Raw genomic sequence first — 23,955 nt, 5'->3', positions numbered from 1 at the left:
CCATTGGTCCTCTCCCTGTCACCCCACCAAGCTACTTGTATCCTATTTGTTGCCAGTTTCTCCCCGCCCCTCTCTTTTCCTATATAAACTCCCCTTTTTGCCCTGCCAGAGAGAGGTGCTATCCCTGGCTCCCTTCACAGAGGCCCCTGCTTCTAATAAAGGCCTCCACTCTGTGGAATTGCCGCACAGTGCTCTAGTCCCTTTTCTCTGCATTGCCTTGAGAGCTGACCGGCTGGGATTGTGCCTGTGCCCCTAAGATGTTATCAAGATGCTTCTTTGGAAAGGTCACGGCACTCCCACCATCGATGCCACTATGGCAGTTAATTACATTACACTACCCCACACGCACACCAAAGCAAGCCCTATGTGCTCACCATTATAAAAACCACTGCAAAATAGTTAGAAACCTACCCTGTACCTCACACTATTCAAAACACCATCCTAAACCTTAAAAAACCAAATCCTATAGAAACATTGTACCCTTAAAAAGATTATTTCAAACAACAAAACTCATTTCAAAAACCTTATCAACACCTAGACTAGAGAACATAACATTGAGTAACTCCTACCATACACCAGCTACAAGCAAAATAAAAAAATACAATAAACTGTTAAAAACTACCTTAAAAACATTAAGTGAGAAATCTTTCAAAAAGAGCAACATCTAACAAAAACCACCTAATTAGTTAATACCCAAAATTCCACCAGCCAAACAAACACTACCAAATCTGAGCCTTTGCATACAGTAGAGAAAAAGTCCCAGTAGTACATATCAAAATTTTGTTTAAAAAGACAATTTAAATAAATTCTACCTCAAATACAAGCAAACCATTTGTAAAGTTATCTTTGCAAGTTGCTAAAGCAACTTGCTTTACCAAGTTGCACATAGTAAATCATACTGAAAGATAAAACAACACAATGTATACCTCAAAGAGATCTAATTGTTAAGTGAAAACTATGAATAAATGTCACTGTTAACTAAATATTGCTACTATTGTCTATATATAGCTATATATTATATATATAATATATGTATTTGTGGAGTTAGAATATATAATAATTTTAGTAACAAACTAACAATATAGAGATAAAGAGTAGAATGTCCTGACTCAGCTATAGAATACTTATATCCCCAATCATCTATTCTATTTATACTAGATAATAAGTTTTCGACCTTTAAAATTAGTTCCAAAAGCAGAGAGAAGAAATAAAAAATTTATTTTCAAACACTGCACTGACTCCTCCACATTCCTACTGCTAAACTGTGTTGTCTGCAGATAAACAAACAAGACAGATCTCTACTTTTAGTTAGTTTTAGCTAACTAAGGCGAAAAATACCCTAAACTGTAGTTTTTCTTTTCTTTAAACCTATTTAAACCTACTCTAGACTAATACACCCAGAAGAGCACCGGCAACTCACACCTCTAGCCCACCAGGCAAGGCCTAAGCCACAGCACTTTCAATGCTAGAAAACCTAATTAGAGACTAAGTAAACTGAGCTACAGCCCACAAAGGGGACTGTCTGAGTTTATGATCTCTTTTAATGCAGCAAGAAGTTTTATTGTATAATATTATTCATTTTTTATACTAGTAAATACTTTACCTGGTAAATAAACAACTTTTTCCTCTTTTTCCAAACCATTTAGAAGAGAAGCCCCTTAAATTTACTTTCTAATAGAAACCCCTTTATAAGCTTTTCTCCAAAAATTGCCCTCAACCAAACCAAATACATGAGGTTACCCCTGAGTCTCCTTTGTTCCAGGCTAAACAACACCAGCTCCGTCAGCCATTCTTCACAGGGCTTGTGTTCCAAGCCCTGCACCAGCCTTATTGCACTCCTCTGGACACATTCAAGGATCTCAACATCCTTCCTAAACTGAGGGGCCCAGAACAGGACACAGCATTCAAGGTGCAGCCTTACCAGAACACGAATCACTTCCCTGGTCCTGCTGGCCACACTATTCCTGATACAGGCCAGGATGCCATTGGCCTTTATTTGTCATGCGGGCACACTGCTGGCTCATGTTCAGTCAGTTGTCGACCAGTTCCCACAGGTCCCTTTCCACCTGGGCACTGTCCAGCCACTCTGTTCCCAACTTGTAGTGCTGCAGACGATTGTTGTGGCTAAAGGGTAGGACTCGGCACTTGGACTCCTTAAATTTCATGTTATTGGACTCAGCCCATCTATCCAGTCTGTCCAGGTCCCTTTGCAGAGTCCTTCTTTCCTCCAACAGATCGACACATGCTCCCAGCTTGGTGTCATCTGCAAATTTACTGACAGTGGACTCAGTCCCCTCATCCAGATCATCAATGAAGATATTAGACAGGACTGGGCCCAGCACTGACCCCACTGGTGACTGGCTGCCAACTGGATGCAGCACTATTCACCATCTTCTCTGGGCCTGGCCATCCAGCCAGTTCTTAACCTGGTGAAGGGTGCACCTGCCGAAGCCACGGTGGCCAGCTTTTCCAGTAATATGCTGTGGGAGACAGTGTCAAAGGCTTTGCTGAAATTCAGGTAGACTACACCTACAGCCTTTCCTGCATCCACCAGGCTGGTCAGCTGGTCATAAAAGGGCAGCAGGTTGGTCAAGCACTCCTAAACCCATGCTGGCTGGGTCTGATTCCCTGGCCATCCTGTAGATGCCATGTGATGGCACTCAAGATGATCTGCTCCATAACCCTGCCAGGTACTGGGGTCAGGTTGACTGGCCTGTAGTTTGCCAGATCCTCTTTCTGGCCCTTCTTGTGGATGGGCATCACATTTGCCAGTGAGCCAGGACTGCTGGTAAATGATTGAGAGCAGCTTTGCAAGCTCATCTGCCAGTTCCCTCATCACCCTGGGATGGATTCCATCTGGTCCCACACATTTGTGAGCATCCAAGTGGCTCAGCAGGTTCTGACTGCCTCCTCCTGGACAACAGGGGGGCTATTCTGCTCCCTGACACCATCTAGCAGCTCAGGAGGACAGTTTCCTGAGGACAATCTGTCTCTTTCTTAAAAACTGAGGCAGAGAAGGTGTTCAGAACCTCTGCCTTTTCCTCATCTTCAATTACTAAATTCTCTCCCACATCTTATAGAGAATGGAGGTTGTCCTTGCCCTTCCTTTTGCCATTCATGTATTTATAAAAATATTTTTACTGTCCTTCACAGAAGTTGCCAGTTTGAGTTCTAACTGGGCTTTCCCCTCTCTAATTTGCTGAATTATGATGGATCCATTATTGAATGCACAGGCAGTAACCTGGTCGGGTTTTGTTTGGGGATGTTTTTTAAATCACAGTATTTTAGGGACAAATTGCTCACTGCTTCTATGCTTCAATATTAGTACTCAGCTTCATAACCGCTGGAATATTTGCCCACAAGCAAGTCTCGGCTGAATATAAGATCCCTACATATGTTAAAAAAATTATGAGTCCTTTTGGCCCTCCTTATACCCCTTTTTTACAATAAATATGAGCAAAAATAGAGATGGGTTCTTCTCACGCAATCAGCCTGTCTGTAGATCTGACATATTATTTCTTCATGTGGTACATTTTTCTCTGCAAGCTGGCAGGATTTCCCACTAGACGTTTTATGTGATTTGCTGACTTTAACATTAAACCCAAAAAGAAAAACAACATGTAGGTAGCATATAAACAAGGTCCATTGACTGAAAATGAATGTGAATTACTTTGCCATGAAGGTACAAAGAGGGACAAGCACTTCCTCCCTAAGAATTCCAAAGGAAATTTTATTTTAATAAAAGACACACAACTTGTTTTAGGTAAAATTATTTCATTTCACTCAAAATAGTTTCTCATGATTGTATCTATAATCAAAAAAACTTCAATTCCAGTTTTGTGTAGATGATGACAGAAAATAATCTTGAAATTCTCACTGCAGCTGGTGTTTTATTCCTAATTTAATTTTCACTTTTCATGTTTTTTCATATCTGAATTAATATCTTTTTAATTTGTGATCACCACAATGGATCCATTAACCATATCATAAAAAATGAATTGAATACTATATTTTGAAGCTGATTGTTGTTTTGTGGCTTGTGTAGGCTTGTTGTACTATACTTTTCTTGCTCAAAGCACCATTTAACATAGGGTTTCTCATGAACAATTTTAAACAGTGTGAGAAAGGTGTGTTTCATTAAGTGTACAATTTCAAATGGAAAATACTGATTAACCTTAACACCTAGATATACATTATGGTAGTTTCAATTCATTTATATAAAAATACTGAAAATTTCCATAATAGCTAAAAAAACTCCTTAGAGCTATTTTACAACCTCTTAAAGTCCAGTGACATAGACCTATTCAGAGCTGAGCTTCAGCAGACTGGGATTAAATCACACACACTTTTCAAGCCAAATTCAGTTACAATAGTACTCACTCATAGATTGAATTAATGTGGAAATGACTTCATAGTACAGTTAAAACTGTTTTACAGAAAAAAGTCCTTTCTAGTATCTTAATTTTCTGTGGTGATATGTTCAGTGTCCCTCTAGTTCTCAGAGTTGACATTATCAGATTTTTACTTCACTTTGTCTTTCCATCAAGCAACCTAAGCATTGTGAATGCCTTATTCCCTAAATAATTATACTTTGAAGTTAGACAGGCTTGAAAGCATAGAACTTGTGGTTTCAAATGCACGTATAATCCATTTATTATGTAAATAACTAATAGAAAAATTGGAAAAAATACATCAACCAAGCAAACACTGTAGAAGAAATAGGTTGTGATCACAAGAAATTGTGTGGCAGCAGGACTCTCTAGGCCTAAAAGTTGACAACGCACAAGCAAGAGGATGACAGGTTGTCCTAGGGTGACGTTATGATGCTTGTATCCCCAGTCAGGTGTTCTATTTATGCTGGATATTATATTCTATGCCTTCAAGACTGGCTGAGAGCAAAGGTGGGGAGAAGAAGAAGCACGGAGTTTTTTATCAGGGACTGGACTTACTCCTCCACAGTCTGCTGGAACAGAGAGCACACTGTTGTTGTCTGGGCACAGACAGGGCAGAACACCATGTTTTTTAGTTAGTTAGTTTAGCTAGCTGAGGGAGTCCAAGCTTTCCCTGGACTTTTTTCTTTCCATTTTCTTGGAACCATTTAAACCTGCTCCAGACCAGGACCCAGGGAAATACCGAGAGCTTGCGCTTTGTAGCCTGCCGGGGTCTACTTTGAGCCACAGCCTTTCCCAGCACTGGAGGAACTGATAACAGAGCGACCACCCACCAAAGAGGCTTTCTGAATTTGTCATCTCTTCAGAACAGCGAATGAGTTTTGTCATCCGGTATTGTTCATTTTGTGTACTGGAGAGTGCTTGGCCTGCTAATAAACAGGTTTTTTTCCACTTCTCTCTGAGGAAATCCTTCACAAACTGGTTAGGGGGAGGGGTCATGTGGGTTTGCTTTCTGGGGGGGCCCCCTTTTGTAGGTTTTCTCCCAAATTTGCCCTAAACCAGGACACAGGCTGAGAAGATCCACAGACAGCACAGAGGTTCTGAGTTATTAGGAGAAGAGAGGTACAACTGCTGTGACAGTTTCCTACTCTGCCAGTGCTGCGTTGCCATTTCAAGGTTCCTTCACAAATCTGTCTGTATCTGCTGTCAATGTGATATACCCTACCACTTCCATATTAAGCCAGTATGAATAGAGAACTGAACCTCTGTTAATGTGCCTTCTCTCCTACAGCCTACATTTATTACAGTAGTAATAAATTGGCTCCTGCCTGGCCTGAATCCCTGAAGTAGAGCCTGTCAGTTAAGTGTGATTGCAGTCAACTGCAAGAGCAATTTATTTCTGACGCCCATCTTGGTTATTAATTCCCTGTTCTTTATTATTTAAGGCAAACATTGGAAATTTTTTGTATACATAAAATCTGTCTTCTCATTGTGGCCTAATCTTCAGATGTTATAAAGCATTGTTAACAACAGACCATATCTAGAAAACAAGCTAGAGAACAAACTTCTGTCCAGCTGGGTTGGTTTTGCATGGCCTGGGTTTTGGTAGCGGGGAGGTCACAGCTTCTGTGAAAAGCTGCTAGAAGCTTCCGCCATGTCCAGCAGAGCCAATCTCTGATGGTTCTGAAGACAGATATGCCACTGACCAAGGCTGGGCCAATCAGAAATGATGGTAATGCCTCTGTGATAACATATTGATAAGATAACATATGATAACATATTTAAGAGGAAAATCAAAACAAAGCGGTGGCACAGTTTGAATTCCAGCTAAAGAAGAGGAGGTGAGAACATGTTAAGGAAACAACATGGAGACACCAAAGTCAGTGAAGAAGGAGGAGGAGGAGGTGCTCCAGGAACTGAAGCTGAGATTCCTCTGCAGGCCACGCAGATCCACAGGGGTTGCAGAGATCCATTTGCAGCCTGTGGGGGAGGTGCCCATGCCAGGGCAGGTGGATGCCTGGAGAATGCTGTGATCCAGTGGAAGAGCCAGTGGGGAGAGGGGACCCCTGCTTTCAGGCTGGAGCAGCCTATCCTTGGAGGACTGCACCCTATGGAAATGTGACCCATGCCGCAGGAGTTTTGGGAGGACTGCTGCTCAATGAGAGTGGACCCATGCTGGAGAAGTTCATGAAGAACTGTCTCCCATGGGAGGAACTCCACAGTCTCACAGGGGAAGGACCCCCCTCCCTGAGCAGCAGATCTCAGGTGACGAACTGACCAAAACTCCCCATGCTCTGTCTCCCTGCCCTGTCAGTGGGAAGGAAAGAGGGTTTAAGGGAAGATGTTTTTAAGAGCTTATTGTACATCTCATTATCCTCCTCTGATTTTATTAGTAATAAATCTACTTGGTATCTCCAAGTCGAGCCTATTTTGCCCTTGGAGTGTCTTCTCCCAGTCCTTATCTCAACTCACGAGCACTTTCTTAATTTTTTCTCTCCTCTGCCCGGCTGTGGCAGGGGAGGGTCAGTGAGTGACTTTTGTGGGTGCCTGGCATTTGGCCAGGGTCAAACCAGGAAACCATAGTCAAAGGCAGAAAAGCAAATTATGTGGATCTCTTAAACCTTATGCAATCCACATGTATCAATCAGGATGTCACTTGAAAGGGATTAGATCAACCTTCCTTCCGCAAATTTCTGCTTAACCTTCATGTAGCAATCATTTCACTAAAAGCAGTCAACAATTATGTCTGTGAAAGATGAAAAGTGTGTTAAACTGCAAAGTTTAATGTGTGGGATTTTACACCATCAGGGCTTTATCTTCTGCAGCCATGTTTCACAAAACAAAAGGCTAACGGACCAGTATTTAATAAAAAAGTTGGAGATAATTCTGTTAGTTATAAACTATTGTCCAAGTCTGAAGCTAAGACTGGCCCAAGCTGCACCCAAGCTCTATGAGTTTAGAAAGTAAGAGGGGAGGGTATAGTCTGAATTTGTGATTCAACAGGACAGTCTTCCTTACTCTTTTTTTCTCTGTAAAAATTCTAAAATTATTCTAACTAGATTTTTCTTTGTATGTTTCATCCATGATGGAGTGAATCTTTTCATTGAACTTTATGTCACACTTTTATAAAAGTATATTAACTTTTGCTAATACCTTTCATGATGATTCTCTGAGTAACCCTAAACCACATATTTGTGACAAATTGGCATAGTTGGCAGGATTCAAGATGAGAATTTGTGACACCTTGCTGCACTGGTTTCTCTAGGAAAATCTTCAGCTTATTTCTACAGAATTTATGAGGCCTAAGAGAAATACAAGGAGAGAATAACCTCTCCAGAAACTATTGCTGTATCTGTCATTATGCAGACCGAATGCATTATTTCTTTTCATTTTCTTCATAATGACAATTGAAAGAGAGTATCAAGGCATGTAAGCAGTATCCCAAGAATATTTCAAAATTAAATGTTAGAGAGGCAATTTAGCTGATCTGGGGATTTTGCAATGTGACAAAAGAACACCAGACAATCCTGGCAGACCAAAAGAACATTAGAAAACTAGTGTTGTTTTTTTTGGTCTGTCAGGATTTGTCTCTGCAAATGCTGTAGTTTTGAAGGACTGCAAGGAACCAAAACCATTAAGGTAAAGGACACCGTCTATAGGAAACAGGCATGCTGCACATTTACTAGGTAAAGCAAAGTTTTCCTTCACTTTCTATTTTCTTGACCTATTCCAACCTTTGCATAAACCCAGGTGCACCATGCATTAAGCTGGGAGCCTGGCTACATGAGGGGCCCGGCCTGACAGAGAGTATCTTTCTCAAAACACTTTCGGTTGCCCAGCCCTTTCTGGGTGGCCTGGTAACAATGAGGCAGTGAAAAGGCCCCTCACGAAGCTGTTCGCTCCACCTTGTAACACGGACCGTTGCTTTCCTTCCTCACCCCCGCGTCCTCTGGGGCAGTGTCGGAGCTTGGCCCCTGCCAGGGGCTGATGGCGTCTGCTGCAAGGGCTCCCTTGGATTTGAAAAAGAATTATCTCGAGACATCGGGACTGCGACCCATACAGACGAATTTTCACGTGTGTTCCGGGGGTGCCAAAGCATTTTCCAGCTAAGCTTTTCAGCCCGGATTGCGACGACCGGCACCGCAGCGGAAGTTAGCCCGCTCGGTCTGTGCCAGACCCTGCCCCAACCCGCCGCGCATCCGGGGACGGCGCGGAGCTGTTGGGCGTGAGGCCCCTCCCTTCCCCCCGGGCCGCCTTCTGTGGCGGCGGGCAAGGGGCTGGGAGGGCCGGCGTCGCCATGCGATTTCGGGCTAAGATCGTGGATCTTGCCTGCCTCAACCACTTCAGCCGTGAGTATGTCGGGGCAGGCTCAAGGGCGGCAGTGCCTCTGTGAGCGGCTGGGGCCGGTTTCTCGGACAAAGAAAAGAGGAAGGGAGGTGAGGACCACAGTGCTTTCCTGGGAGAACGCGGCATGAGGCGCTTTCCTTCGCCCCGAAGTGTTTAGGAGTTTGCGAAGCAGCACGAGCTGCGTTTGTAAAAGCTGAAGGTTTTTCTGTCCCGCAGAAACTGGGGTGCATGGAGTGATCACCGCTGTAACATCCTCCTCCCTCCCTCCGGCAGGTATAATTAACACAATCGTCAAGTTAGCCAAGACCTGCATCCTGCGCCTTACTGTCTGCAAGCTGTATTTCATCCTCTCCGATAAAGTAGCAAATGGAGGTGCCAGTATGTGGTGTGAGCTGAGCCAGGTGAGCCCAGGAAAGTTCAGAAACCACATTTTGAAAAACAGAGCATGCAATTGGGTTTGATGTACGAGGCATTTCTCGTAGCCCTCACCTTCGATGTGCCAGGTCTCTCAAGGTCTGTCTGGTTGCACGGGTGTTTCAGGTTGGATGCTCCCTTTTCCTTGATTGTCACTTCAGTGTAAGGCTTCGGTGTGTACTGGCCCACATGGGCCTGCCCAAAACTGGAAACAGGAAAGCATAACTCGGTGTCTAATGGACTGATTAGGTGTTAGGGGAGTAGGTTAAATGACTTAGCCTGAAGCAACGAGTTTTCAGGGTTGTGATTCCTCAGGTAATGTGAGGCAGAGCGGGGCTTCTGGTGTACAAATGCAGTTCTAAGCTTAAGGTCCGATAAATAAAACTTGCCTCTCTTGTTTGCTTTATTTCCTGACTTTCAAAAATTGTAGGGGAATTTCTTCGATGAATTTCAGATGGAAGGAGTAGCTGCAGAGCACAATGAAATCTATTTAGAGTTTGTGCCTGAGAACCTATGGAGAGCATTAAAAACTGCCCAGAGTGCTAAGGCAGTGAAGATCAAGTTGACTAATAAACACTGTCCCTGTCTCAGAGTTGCTGTGGAGCTAGTAAGTGCAACCATGCTTTCACGTTCATTATTAAGAGAAAGTTCTCTAAAATTTAGTGCATTTCCTAAGATCAAAGGGTAATATATGGTATAATTCTAGAAAATTAAAGAAACATACCATTTTCCATTTCACTAGCCTTTCTTGCCATCATGGTTGGTAGCATACAGAACCAGCACTGTATTTTCCAAAAGGCAAGGAGGAGGTAGAAGAAGAAAGCTATGTTATTGGAACAAGTTTTTTTAATGTCTACTTTTCTCCATTCCTTCATCCTCTGTATCTTCTGTGGATTATTGCCTTTTTGTTGAAGCCATTAGGTGAATGGGGTTTTAGTGTTTGGCTCTGTGTTTTGCCTTTGGTTTTCCTGATATTGTATGCTAACTTCTGATTCTTTTGTTGTTGTTAACTCTGCTGATTCACCTGTTCAGCTCTAAGGATAGCTTATAGATACACTAATGACTGATACATCACAAACTCTTCCTCATTTGAAAGGGAAGCCAACTTAAAAGCATATCGATAAAACTGAGGGAAAACTGGAACTGAATGTTGGGCATGTAGTTATAGCATTTCCCAGAGCGGGTCTGAAAAATTTAAATTTAGAATTCCAATCTTGTGTTTAACTGCAAAAGCATCCTCTTTTTCCTTCAAGCCATCCTTATCAAGCAGCAGTAGGATTGTGACACATGACATTCCTGTGGGAGTTATTCCCAGAAGAATGTGGAATGACTTCAGAGAGCCCAGCATGCCAGACTTTGATGTAAGCTTCTGCTTTTATATTCCCTTCTGAAAGGGGAGTTTGCAAGTGGAATGGTATTGCTATAGAGTATACTATGGTGGGGTTTGGAAAGGAGTGGAAAGGAAAGAGGAAAGACTGGAGGCTGCAGTTTTGAAGGGGTATGGAACATGGCTTCTATCCTGACAAGAGAGCTCAGAATCTATGGAAACAGAGCAGGTGGTTGCCAATTGTTTCTGTGATGTTCATGGCAGAGGAAGGGAGGAGAAAAGGACTTGCATGGCTTTAGTCTGGAGCATCTCTAAACCACACAAGTTTAGACTGTTTCAGCTGTTCAGGTGCCAAATGACCCAAATAATCTTTTATTTCTGAAATCTATGGCCTATCTGGCAGAGTTAAAGATATATGTGTTGCCTCCTGATTTTGACTTTTAGCAGAGTTGTAAAGAAAGGTCCTTGTACAAATGTGCTCCTATTTGAGGTTATGAACGTCTGTTACCTCTATAGCTAAGAGTATTTAGATTCTGAAGATGAACACGAGGAAACTTTCAGTATTTTGTTATTTTATTTCAGATTTACACTGCTGCAGTTCCAGCAATTACTGCAGTATATCATAGGAATGTTGTTATTTTCTTTTTGGCTATATTAATTGACTATTTAGTAACACACATGTTCATGTGAGAGTCTGATCTGGAAAAACATGCCTCTATTTTGAACATAGACTTGGAATGTTAAGTCTGGAACAATTGCTAGAATGATGGCCTGTTGGTATAATGGGAAAGAGTTCCTCTGTTCCTGAGACATTTGCTGATTTCAGATAGATATTGTGCACCCTGAAAGCCATAGATAATGCTGTCCAAACTGTGATAGAATTGAAAGTAGAAATAAATGTGTCCCAATCACATCTGAAGTACTTGTGCAAATGCAGTTCTTATTCCTAGGTCAGTATTTACCTACCAGTGCTGAAAACAATGAAGAGTGTTGTGGAAAGAATGAAGAATCTCAGCAATTTCATTGTAAGTTAAGGCACTTAAAGCATATATGCTACAGATGTTATTTCATGAGGGACATAACAGGTTGCCTAAACTGGTGCTGCCACATTATCTTATTTTGAGATGACTTAGACACTGAAATCAAGGCACCTGAAGCCTGTGTAAAGCCTGAGTAGAATGATGGGATTTATTTTAGGATTTACACTGAAGAACTTTTCCTGGGTTTCTCAGAAAGTGATGCTCTTTGTATTAAATCCATGAAAGAACATGGCATTGTGTTGCTACAAACTACTCTTTATAGCTGGTAAGAAATGACAGTCCTTCAGGAAGCTAATTGGAGACTTTCTGGGCTATTTCATTAAGGAAATGCCTATTAAGTGAGTGTTGTGTTAGGTGTCTGTGAATGAACTTCAGGTGAATCTGACAGGATTTAAAGGAAATGCTGCTAACAGCCCCCTGTGCTTTAGACTGACATGTTGGATTTGCAGTATACCCTGGATTTCTAGAGTGCTGGTGGGCCTTTTAACTGAAAAAAGCCCTCTGCAGTTGGACAGAAAAGGGCTTTGGTTTTTTATTTAGTTGTTTGTCACAGTCATCATAACTGACTGACAGGAAAGTTAGTAAGTAAATGTAGAGCTTTGAAATAGTTTGGGTTTGATACTGTTCATACCAGTTTTGATAAATAGGAAATTTTCTGTTAACTGAGAATCCTGAAATTGGAACAGTCTCAATTTTTCAAGACTTGGAAGAGTTGAGAGATTACCCTGGGTTACTGGCAGTTTTGCAAATGGCAGCCATCCTGCAAATACACATCAAACTCTTTTGTGAGATTTTTTGGGGGTTTTGTTTTTATTTCCTTTCCTTCTCCCATGTCCTTGGTGAATATGCTTATGCAAAATTGAGCGCAGTGCTTTTGTTTAGAGCTGAGGCTCGTTTCTCACACAGGATAGTTGTATGATGGGATTGAACTTATACTAAGTGCCTTACTTTCATGTTGTTAGAAAACAAAATCATCAAGTGTCACAATTAATTATTTTTGCAAGATGCATCCTGGTAATAAAACTGGTCAAGATCAGTGCTGCAAAATGGACTTAGAAGCAATTTCTGATAGTACTTGTCCATTGTTTGGAGCCATTCTATACAAGATTCTGGTTGCAGTACGTGTATTTTTTTTTTTAATTACTGAAAATTCATCTAATCACAGAAACAAAGTGCTTAGTTGTGCTTTAGGAATCCTCTGATCTGCTTGGGATTTGTGTAAGACCATATATAGTCTCCTTCAAAATCCTTCTTCAAGTTTACAGGATGGAATTTGAAAGCTTTTAGCACTTTTCCAGGATTTTTGTCAGTTCAAAGTCCTTCTTGGAGTTACTGATCTGATCCAGTTGTTGTCTATTTTGAATTCTTGAAAGCAGCACTGAAAGCTCCTGGTGCATCCCCTTTTCTGTGTGTGTCATATAGACTGTGTAGGTGCCTTTCTGTTTGTTGAATAACTGAATGAAAATTCAGAAATCTTTGCATTTCTTCAGCTTCAGTCTCTTATTTCTGAAGTATTTTCCTCAGCACATGAACTTCCCAAAGCTAATACTTGTTCTAAAAGTACTGGAGAACAATTAAATTTCTTTCTTTTCATAACTTCTGAAGGTTTGGTCTAGAGTAATTCATATGGGAATGATGGGGAATGCATTTTATAGCTGAACATTCAAATGTTCAACCATTTTCAGAAAGTATGGTTGACTTGTACTGAAGTACTCCTGGAAGCTTGTATTTGAACAAAACCAAACTGTATTTCTCTATAATTCTGCAGTGGGAAAGTGGGTTGCCTAAAACTGAGATTGATTGCAGGTGATTGAAGCAAACTTGAGTGGTGAAATGAACTTGAAAATAGAAACAGACTTAGTATCTGTAACAACACATTTTAAAGACCTGGGAAATCCTCCCTGGGGTAAGTTTCCCTGTTAACCTCTTGTGTCTGTCTGATCTCATTACTTCTGTGTTGCTTATAACAGTACTTTTTAACCTTTATTCTTTAGAAAATAGCATCAAGTACTTTGAAGTCTTCAAATGAAATCTTAAAAAATGGAGTGGCCATTGGAGTGTCTGTTTCATGTTTGGGGTGGTGGTGGGGAATCTCTTCCATTATTCTTGACAATTTGATAGGAAAACTGGGATTTCTTTTCCTTGCGCTGCTCTGAAAAACGAGCCAGTTGAGTTCCAGCACTTCAGCTGGATGGTATGTCCTTATGGGTGTTGAAACTACTTTTCATGTTTGGACTAAGTGTTGTGTACTTACTCTTTTAGCATCAGAGGATGGATGTCAAAGTTCTGGTCAAGGTAGAGATCTGGAAAGTATGGCTGAAGCATGCATAGACATCAAGAAGCTGCAGCAGCTGCTTGCTGGACAGCAAGTCAATCCTACAAAAGCATTGTGCAGTAAGTTCAACAGCTCTGCTTGTGAACTCCAGTTAGCAGGGTCGTTTGCCATACTTAGTTTCAGCAGAATATCACTCTTCATTTTTGTCTGTCTGAAAGTCAGTATTTTTACTGTACCTGAGGACTTCCAATATTTATATTTTTAGGCAGTTAGATTCAGGTCCTAGGCATTTGGGAAAGAAAAAATAAGTCAGGCTGTTTTAAAAGTCTCAAGCTGAATACTCAGACTCACTAATCATGTGTGTTGTATTGTTGTCTTTGTTTTAAAGTTGTTATTAATGTTTATTATTATTTTGAGATATTATTTTTTGAAAGTCTTAAAGCCTCTAGCTTCTAGCAGAGAAATTGGAATTTACTGGCATTTTTTTCGGTTGTGTTTTTTTCCCTTTGTTTTCTTACACTGATTCTAATACTAAAATGCTTTTTATACACCTAGTGGTTCTAGCCATAGAAAACAATACTTCCTTTCTAGCAGAAGTCTATGCAGGGGTTTATATCCTACTTTTATAACTGTGCTTTTCCTGAGAACATCTGTTTGTTATGGTTTAGTGCAGATACTTAGAATTTCCCAAGGAAGATTTAAATAATTGGTGTAGCATTATAAACCTATACACTATATATTTACTTTTTGGTATCATCTTTCATAAACTTTTAATGCTTCACAGACCCTCAAGGATTTAAGTTTTCTAGTTACCCCTCTGTCAGAAGTGGTAGAAGCATTGTTTTAATGGTAGCATCCTTAAAAGATGTAATTTTAAAATATTTTTCCTGCTTTGAGGTGAATTTGTGTTTTATTTTTTTTCCTCACAGATATTGTACATAAGAGAATTGTCCACTTCATCTTGCTCCATGAGGAGGTTTCACTTCAGTATTTTATTCCAGCAATTGCCTGAGTGTTTTGGAATCTTGGTAATTTTCCAGCCTGAGGCCTCTTTCACGAAGTCTGAAATCTTTCCTGAGTTGCTGGATTATTTTGATGTGAGACACTGTTAGATGCAGCCATCAGATGGACATTATTTCAATATTTATGAAAATGTTCAAAATTCTTCCTCGTCCAGACAGCCATTTTTGCGAATAGTTATATGCTATGAAAGAGACAATGCTGGGGAGCATTGGCATATCTTACTCTTAGGAGGAGCAAAACTGAAATTTGTCTTAGCCACAGTTCAAAACATCCCAAAAGCACACTGAATTAAATACTTCAGTCTTTTCAAAAAACTAAAGCTAGAATTCACCTCTGGAGCTGCTGTTGTGTGTATTCAGTATTGAGCAATGCAATCCAAGTTAAGGGATCTCTGAGCAAGCTATAATACCTCCATGAAACAGGAGAGCCTTCTGGAGGGGTGCCTGATTGGTATTTGTCTGGACAAATACGCACAGCCCTCCTGAAGTTGTATGGAATTGAATTCTGTTCCAGTAGGAATCTTTTGATTACACTTGCTCCAACATATCTCAGTAGCTCTGTTCATGCTTACTCTTTGTTTAACTCTTGGCCTCGGAGGATGAGCAAAACAGTCTGAATTACTTTGTTAATGTGGGCAGTGAAAATCACTATGTACAGAATGAATATCATATGAGGATATGTGAGCACAGCAATTGGTATGAAAAAGAACAAGTTATCCATGGATCACATTTTTTCCCTTTCTGGCTAGAAAACATTGTACAACCTGTGTTGTCATGGTGTCAGATGTGGTAAGATTGTGTGTAGGCTCTCATGCCAAGCAGCCAAGAGGATACCTAAATTTCACTCAGGAGTACTACCCCTGCTTCTACCTCCTGGCTATTTTCTGAGGTATTTTCCTCCTTATTCCATGTGTGATTTATTTGTTACCCTGGCATGTACCATACAGCTTTTTTTTAGTGATTGAGTCTATGCTGCCAAATGAGACTGGGAGTTTCTTCTATAAATAGCTTGTCATGGTCAGAAGTGCTGGGTTTTTGATGTTTTTTTTTTTTGCAAGGGGCATTGACATTAAGGGAGCAATGAATCTTTTGTCCATGGAGATGCAAATGCTCAAGAGAAGGCTGAAGGAGAGGCAATGGCAATGAGAAGGTAGAATAGACTTGCAGTGATGAGTGTGTTTTGACTGACTGTTTATAGACCTTTCTACCTATTCCCTCTTTGTTCCTCCCTGCTCTGTCTTGCCCTGCACATTGCCTCATCAGTTGTCATATTTCCACCCACTGCTTGCAACATGCTAAGGTTTGCATCTTTACTATTTGCAAAGTCCCATTTTGCCTATGTTGTGAGTTGACCTTGGTAAGCTGCTGCTCGCTCACTCACTCACATCTGGTGGGATGGGGGAGAGAATTGGAAGGGTAAAAGTGAAAAAAATCATGGGTTGAGATAGGGACAGCTTAATAGGCAAAGCAAAATACGGAATTCATCACTACTTCTCATGAGCATAGGTGTTTAACCATTTCCAGGAAAGCAGGGCTCCATTATGCATAACACTTACTTGGGAACACGGACTGCATAACTCTAAATGCCCTTTTCTTCCTCCTTCTTTTCCCTGAGATGAATGCGATCCTGTATGATACAGATATCCCTCTGGTCAGTTGGGGTCAACTGTCCCAGCTGTGTCCCTACCAATTTCTTGTGTGCTTCCAGCATATTTGCTAGTGGGGCAGTATGGGGGACTAATGCCTTGATGCTATATAAATGCTGCTCAGCAATAATAAAAACATCGCTGTGTTATCAGCACTGTTTTGGTCATAAATCTAGAACATAGCACCATATGAGCTACTATGAAGAAAAAAAATTCTATCACAGCCAAAACCAATGTAGCCTGCTGTTTCTTGATAGGCCAACCAACAATTAATGCAAAGAGATATTTTCAGTTCTTTTTTTTCTGGTTACTGTCTTTGTTAATGCTAATCAATCAGGGTTTATATTTGTGTTTGCCTCATTTGTTTGCTTTTTCTCATCCAGTATAGGATGTGATCAGTCAGATAACCATAGAATAAATACTCGAACACTTTCACACCAATGCCTCCTAAAATACTCACATCACTTTTGTGTCCCTTGGTGTCCATGTTTTTGGTTTCTTCCTCTTAACCCTTCTTTGGTATGGTAAGGAAACTTATAACCTCTTGTTTTTCTTACTTTTTGGTTACACACTGCATTGCTGATCCTTATTTTTATGCTGTATTTGAAAAAGCCTTTGCATATAGTCTGATTTTTTCAACGTCATAGCAATTAAAAAAGAATGACATTTTGATTAGAAAATGAAAACAGAGGGTGCTAAAGAGCTGTGGAAAAATGTATTACTCTCCTTTCTAAGAAGAAGCTGGGAACAAGTAATGGGCCACAGTTAACCCTTGTGAGAGGGTTTTTCATAAATGACAATTCTCAAATGGGCAGATTGCCATGACTAAATGTAAGACTGAAATGATTTCAACACTGTATGCTAAGGAAAAAATACTGTTTCCAGAGCAAGCATCATGAATGACCCAGTTATGTTGCACGCATATTAGGTGGCTAAAAAGCTATGTGATCTTGACTTAAATATCTCTGCTTCAGTTCTTCATACGTAAAACACTTTCTGCTATACAGCTGGGTGCAATGTGTGATGAATAAATGCATGAAGGATTTCCAGTGCACTTGGCTTGTCTGATAGAAGCTTAAATTCTAGCCTTCTTATTAATGCAGGGACATCTTTATGTCAGGGAAACAAACTATGTTAGTGTGTGTGGGCTGGTGCCATAAATGTTTGGTTCTTCTTTGTTTAGACTGGTATGATGCATGTGTTCAACTCTTACATAATAATTAATCTTCCACTTTGTGATGTACTATTCACAACAATTTAAGCACAGTTTATTGCGGTTCACTAATGGACTGTTGGACTTTCTATCTTTTCATAACAGATCATTGGCTAATTAGTTATGGTTTTTTAACACTTAACAGATTTATATTTTATGAACTTCAATGGTTTACTGTCATGTCATAGCTATGGAAGAAGCCAAATTGCAGATGATTGCTTCTACAATGGAATAACTGGCTGGATAAATGAAGGGAGAACAGTGAATGTGGTCTTCTTGGGCTTCAGACAGGCTTTTGACACTGTCTGCCATGACATTCTGATAGGCAAGATCAGGAAGTGTGAGCTGGATGAGCAGATGGTGAGGTGGATTGAGGACAGGCTGTATGGCAGGTCTCAGAGGGTTCTGATCAGTGGTGTGGGGGGTCTAGCTGGAGGCCTATGGTGTCCCCCAGGCGTAAGTATTGGATCCAGAAGTGGCCAATACTGCAGAATGTTGTGCTGCCATTCAGAAGAATCTTGACAGGTTGGAGACTTGTTCAGAGAAGAACCTTTTGAAGTTCATCTAAGGCAAGAGCAGGGTCCTGCGCCGAGGGAAAAAGAACTGCATGCACCAGTACCGGCTGGGTGCTGACTTGCTCTGGAGCAGCTCCGGAGAAGCGGGTCATGGTGTTCAATAGGCTGCCACACTGTGTCCTTGTGGCAGAGAGCCACTGATATCTTCAGGGTCCATTAGGAATGTGGCCAGGAGGTCATGAGAAGTGATCCTGCTGCTCTGCTCAGCCCTGGTGAGTCTGCATCTGGAGTGCTGCGACCGGTCCTGAGCTCCTCAGTACAAGGAAGACATGGAGTTCCTGGAGCAAGTCCAGAGGAAGGCAATGAAGATGAGGAGGGTACTGGAGCAACTCATTCATGAGGAGAGCCTGAGGGAGCTGAGACTGCTTGGCCTGGAGGAGAGCAGACTGAAAAGGGATTTTATCAGTGTCTGAAGTATTTGAAGGGACATAAGATATAGGACCAAGGCTCTTCTTGGTGATGAGTAACAGGATGAGAAGCAATGGGCAGAAATGGGAACAGAGGAAGTTTCACCTGAACGTGGAAAGGAACTTCCTTTGATCACTGGAATAGGTTGTCCAGAGAGGTTGTGGAGACTCCTTCCCTGGGGATATTCAAAAGTCATCAGGACATATTCCTGATTAATATGCTGTAGGGAACCCTGTGTGAGCAGGGAGATTGAGCTAGGTGTCCCACTGTGGTCTCTTACAACCTTACCCATTCTGTGATTCTGTGATCCCTGCAAAGCTCGTCTCCCCCAGAGATCATTTGGATTTGCTGAGTCAGACATTCAAGAGAATTTTGGACAAGAGGGATGCACTCTGTAGTGTAGGAGACCTGGAACACATGCAACATGTTCTTTTCTTCATTCCAGTCTGCAGATACCTTTTTCCAATCATACTTGGGAAAAATGTTTAAGAAAGCAGAGATAAGGAAGACCATTGTGATTCATTAAATCTCCCCCATAAAGTGCGTCAGCCATGATGGCTCCAAGTCTTTCCAGAAATAATTCAAAGTATCTGCTACTGATGCTGTTAAAGACAATTTTGGGGTGTTTTTTGGTTTCTCTGAGAACCGTAGTCTTTTCAGTGAAGCTTTTCTGTCTGCCTTATAGTCTCTCTGCCTCTGGGAGATAGGCAAGAGGTTTTAAACTTACTCTATATGTATCATATATCATGTGTCTTCAATACAGTTTCTGTAAGCAAGCTTCCATTCTGAGTCTTTGAACATTTCCCCTTATTTGCAAATTCACCAAGTCCTTCAGGTTAAAGACTCAATGCTTGAAAATCTGTAAGTTTCCATGATTGAAATTACAGTTGGCTTCAAATGGACAGTGCAGAAGGTAGTTGTCCTAGGGGGACTTTATGGTGCTTGAATCCCTAACTGTCTGTTCTGTTTATGCTGGATTTTAATTTCTGCACCTTTAAGACTGGTTCCGAGAGTGAAGCTGGGGAGAGAAGAAGCACGGAGTTTGTTTTCAGAAACTTCACTTGCTCCCGCGCATTCCTTGCTCTCTCTCAGTGTGTGTTGTCCTCAGCATGGACAGGGAGCGGGAGAAAGCTCTCCTTTGCTTTTACTTAGTTTTTAACTAGCTGAGGCAGAGAAGTTCCCCGGACAATGGCTTTTCTTTTTCTTGGAACTGATTGGCCCTGCTCTGGATTGAAAACCCAGGAGTTTGTGCCTGTGGCCCACTGGGGCCCAGGATGCAGCATTTTCCAGCTCAGGAGGGACTGATAAGAGACTGAGTGAATCGAGCTACACCCTATGACAAGGACTTTCTGAATTTGCCATCTCTTCAGAACAGTGAGAGGTTTTATTGTTTAGTATTATTATTTTTTCCTGCTTGTGAATACTTGGCAGTTTTTTCTACTTTTCTCCAAAGAAATCTTTCCCAAACCAGTTGGGAGAGGGGCTGCTTGAATTTGGTTTCTAGAAAAGACCACTTTAAAATTTTCCTCCCAAATTTGTCCCAAACCAGGACAATAGTGAAGGCAGATGGAAGATAGGCCCACTACAGGGGAAATGAATGATTAACTCCCTCAAGTATGGTATATGTTGCTAGAGTTGTTAATATTTTAATATGACATGGCCACAAAAAGTTATTTCCTTCTTTCTCCAATAGCCTGTGAGTTGCAAGGAATGAATATAGTTACAGAGAGGGGAGAGGAGGCTGCAGCGACCCTATTCACTTGGATTTTTCTTTCACACAAAACCACTTTGTCACAACTAGACTAGTTGACAAATGAACTTTTATTTGGTTCAGTTGCACTGGTGGAATGGAAATCTCATTACACTCAGAAAGGAATGCTCTGTCTGATCACTACCACTGTAGGCTTGAAGTACAGAAAAGTAATCCCTCCCTGTAGTTTTTTTATGTCCTCAAACAAAACATCTATCTGTACAATATATGTGTAGGATGTTGGTTTTACAAAGGACTTCAGCTCATTATCTTTTCTAGCCCAGTTAAAACATGCTTATGAAGTCCACTGATTTTAATAAGAATTAAGGAAAACTTCAAGTTAAGGATGAATTTATTGCCAGTCTGGATATTTTAGCCATTAAGATCCTAAATACTTCAGCACAGAAATGCAACATAATTTTTGACATTTCCCTCATTTTTTAACCACACCCACTTGACTAAATTAATGTTGCCACATGTGGATGACACTTTTGTAACTAACTCTCCTTAGTTTCAACTTATTCCTTTCCTATTCCTCCAATAAGGAAGGAATTAGATATAAGTGAAAAAAGTAACAGTTTACCAACAAGTGAAACAGCAATAGGCAAAGCCCCCTCAAAACAACAAACAACCCACCTCTGAAGAAAGTAAAAAAAAATATACAAAATTGCTAAGTCTTGTTGAAAGGAATGAGAAGGAGGTGTCTTTACAAACTGTGGGCCTGATGGTAGATAAGGCCAGATATGGAGAGATTAAAGAAGCAATGGGAGGAACCACAAATTCCATAGGAATTCCACTAACTGACACAGACTGTTACTCACTCAAGACTGTGCTACATCTCTGGATTTAGAGAAAAATAACAGACACAAGGAAAAAGAAAAATGGGGTGTCGGGGGGGAGTGTGTGTGTATACATTAAAAGGGGTTATTAGGCGTTTCGGGAAGTCTGTATCTCAAGTACCTCAGCCAATGGGGAAAGGGGGAGGTGAATATGGCGGGGAAATTTGCATAAAAGGGAGGCTGCATCCTCTAAAAATTTTGAGATACCCCATGGGGAATGCCACATGACCTCTCCCTTTTTTGAATAAATTTACAGGACACCTCTGTCTCCTTTTTGAACATAAACCTCTGGTGCTTGTGGATTTTCCTGACATCATGAACTCCATGGGAAAAACCAGACACCCAAAATGGCAGGGTACCACTCCCTTCCAAGATCGCGACCCTCACTGCCAACAGTATGTAGGGAGACAAAGGGAGAAATTACGTCAGATTCTCCCCTCAAGATGGTGCCATCCAGGCTACCACGTGGCTTGAAAGACAGGGAAAATCAGGTCTCTATCCCAAGATGTTGCTCCCCAGTCGACCTGGGAGTTTGGAAGACAAAGGGGGAAAAAAGGACAGCAGTCAAAAAGAACTCTCTGGTGAAGGTAGGAGCCTATGAAGCAGTTCTAGTGGTAGATAGGAATTCTTGGCACATGTGGATTCAGCTCCACTTCCTGCTGCTTCGTCCTGCTGCCTGCTGGACTCCACTGATGTTGGTGGTTCTGTTCTCCATACTGCAGGTGTGTCAGGTCGGGGGTTGGGGCGTGGGAATAACCTGACATCCACGTCGGGTGGCCCAGCCCCAGGGACCTGCTTAAGCATTTGCGGCATATGGAGCTTGCAAACTTCCTTTGAAACAGTTCCTAATTATCACATGCAATTTTTCTGAGTCGCTACAGTTGCAAGCCCAGAAACTTGCCTGTTGTATCGCATGAAATTGTTTAGTTGTTGTTTTACACTGGGTGATTGGAGATTTGCACTGAGTAGTCTTTACATTGAACTGAGTAGTTTATGTTATATCACATGGTTTGTTCTTCCCCTCTCTTATCACATGGTTTTTCCCTCTCCCCAGTTCCCCCTGGTGGTGGACTCTCCCCGGTCAGTCCCTCCCCTTGCCCCTCCTCACTTGTATCCCATTGGCTGTAGTCCCTCTCATCCAGGCCCCTTTCCCAGCTCTTAAAACCCCCTAGAGGCAGGTGGCTGGCCTCTTTTTTCCATGTGGGTTTTTTCATCTGGTGGTTCTCCTGGGAATAAACTGAGGACATTTGTCCCCATGTGGAGAAGAGCGCTTCTTGTCCTTTACCTTTGTCCATGTGAGATCGTGTGGGCTGGGGTCCATAGCTAGCTGGATCGGACCCGAACAGCCCATCCAGATACGGATTCTTACACTTGCCTGAAGCAACTCCCTAGGAAGCAGAGCCTCCACTTTCAGCAAACATGTCTGTGCAACAGTGGGAGATGCCTGGGAGACCCAACTTTAAAAGTAAGTGCTGCACCTCTTCCCTACTACCCCTGTTTTTGTTTTCCAGCGGCAGGGTCTTAAAGAGACACTAACAGTTTTTGATGCAGATAGATATGGACTATAATAACATTTTGGATTACCCACAACAGCATGGCACTTGTTTGGGGAGGTTCTTCAAGCTGTATGCCATTGACCATCTACACTCATCTACAGCTGGGTTGTCACTTAGATGCTAACATTTAAATCCTTTCTAGTCTGCTCCTCAGTATTTAATTTAGTCCTTGTCATAGATGGACATTTCTTTTTTTGAAGGCTGAAAGTCCTTCTTCCTAGAAATCGTGAGAGAAGGCAGACAGTATTTCCTCCTGTAGAACAAATTATGGTAGAGGCATCAGATATCTGAGTCTTGTAGCTTAATCTCCATCCAGATTAACTGATTAGTGAATAGCAAGTCCCTCAGCCCTTTCCACACAGATGATCCACAGGATTCTTATTAGTCAATGATGATAAATTTTGCTGCATTGCATTCCTTAAATGGGTAGTAATATATTCAAGCCTTCCTTCAAAGTTATTAATTAAATTCTCTAATTATAGGTGAAGAAGAGCTAGAACTACAAATATGAGTGTAAGCAGGAGGAATACTATGTAGAAACGTTTTTGTGGCTCTCAGTGTCAGTTCAGTGAAGAAGAGGCAAGTATAAGAGGTTTAAGACACATTAGGAAAAAGTTTTCTAATTCTTTTGGCAGCAACACCTGTTTCTATTCTCATAGGAAATATAGCAACCATCTACACATGCCAGTATCCAAAACACTTTAAAAGGCAGTACATTTTGATAATACATCAGATTTTACTGATGGCACGAAATTGGGAGGAATGGCTATTGGGCCAGATGGGCATGCTATCATCCAGCACAAGCTTGACAGGCTGAAGAAATGGGCAGACAGAAACCTTGGGAAGTTCAGAAAAGAGAAGTTCGAAGTCCTGCACCTTTGGAAGAACATTGTGAGGAAAGATGTGTGGAATTGTGAGGAACAATTCCATATGTCACTATATGCTGGGGGTCACCCAGCTGGAAAGCATCTTGTCAGAAAAAGATCTGGGAATCCTGATGGAAACCAAGTTGGACATGAGCCAATGATGTGCACCTCATGGCAAAGAAGGCTACCAGTATCCTGGTTTGCATTAAGCAAAGTGTTGTCAGCAGGCTTACAGGTGCTCCTTCTCCTTTATTCAACACTGGTGATGCCACACCTGAAATGCTTG

The 23,955-nt window shown here is 41.5% G+C and overlaps 1 protein-coding gene across 1 annotated transcript; it reads left to right on the top strand.

Moving 5' to 3' along the window:
* Positions 1 to 8,628: 8,628 nt before the first annotated feature.
* On the top strand, positions 8,629 to 17,516 carry HUS1 (HUS1 checkpoint clamp component). Its single transcript, XM_063158914.1, is given in 9 exon segments — positions 8,629 to 8,795; positions 8,798 to 8,827; positions 9,012 to 9,139; positions 9,583 to 9,759; positions 10,406 to 10,513; positions 11,430 to 11,504; positions 13,326 to 13,425; positions 13,782 to 13,913; positions 14,724 to 17,516. Coding segments are annotated over 9 exon segments (882 nt in total). The 5' UTR covers positions 8,629 to 8,746; the 3' UTR covers positions 14,807 to 17,516.
* The last annotated feature ends 6,439 nt before the right edge of the window (positions 17,517 to 23,955 follow it).

Source organism: Melospiza melodia, chromosome 1 (assembly GCF_035770615.1).
Source record: "Melospiza melodia melodia isolate bMelMel2 chromosome 1, bMelMel2.pri, whole genome shotgun sequence".
Taxonomy (NCBI): Eukaryota; Metazoa; Chordata; class Aves; order Passeriformes; family Passerellidae; genus Melospiza; species Melospiza melodia.
The sequence above is the reverse complement of the archived record's forward strand: the minus strand, read 5'-3'. Positions and strand labels throughout refer to the sequence as shown.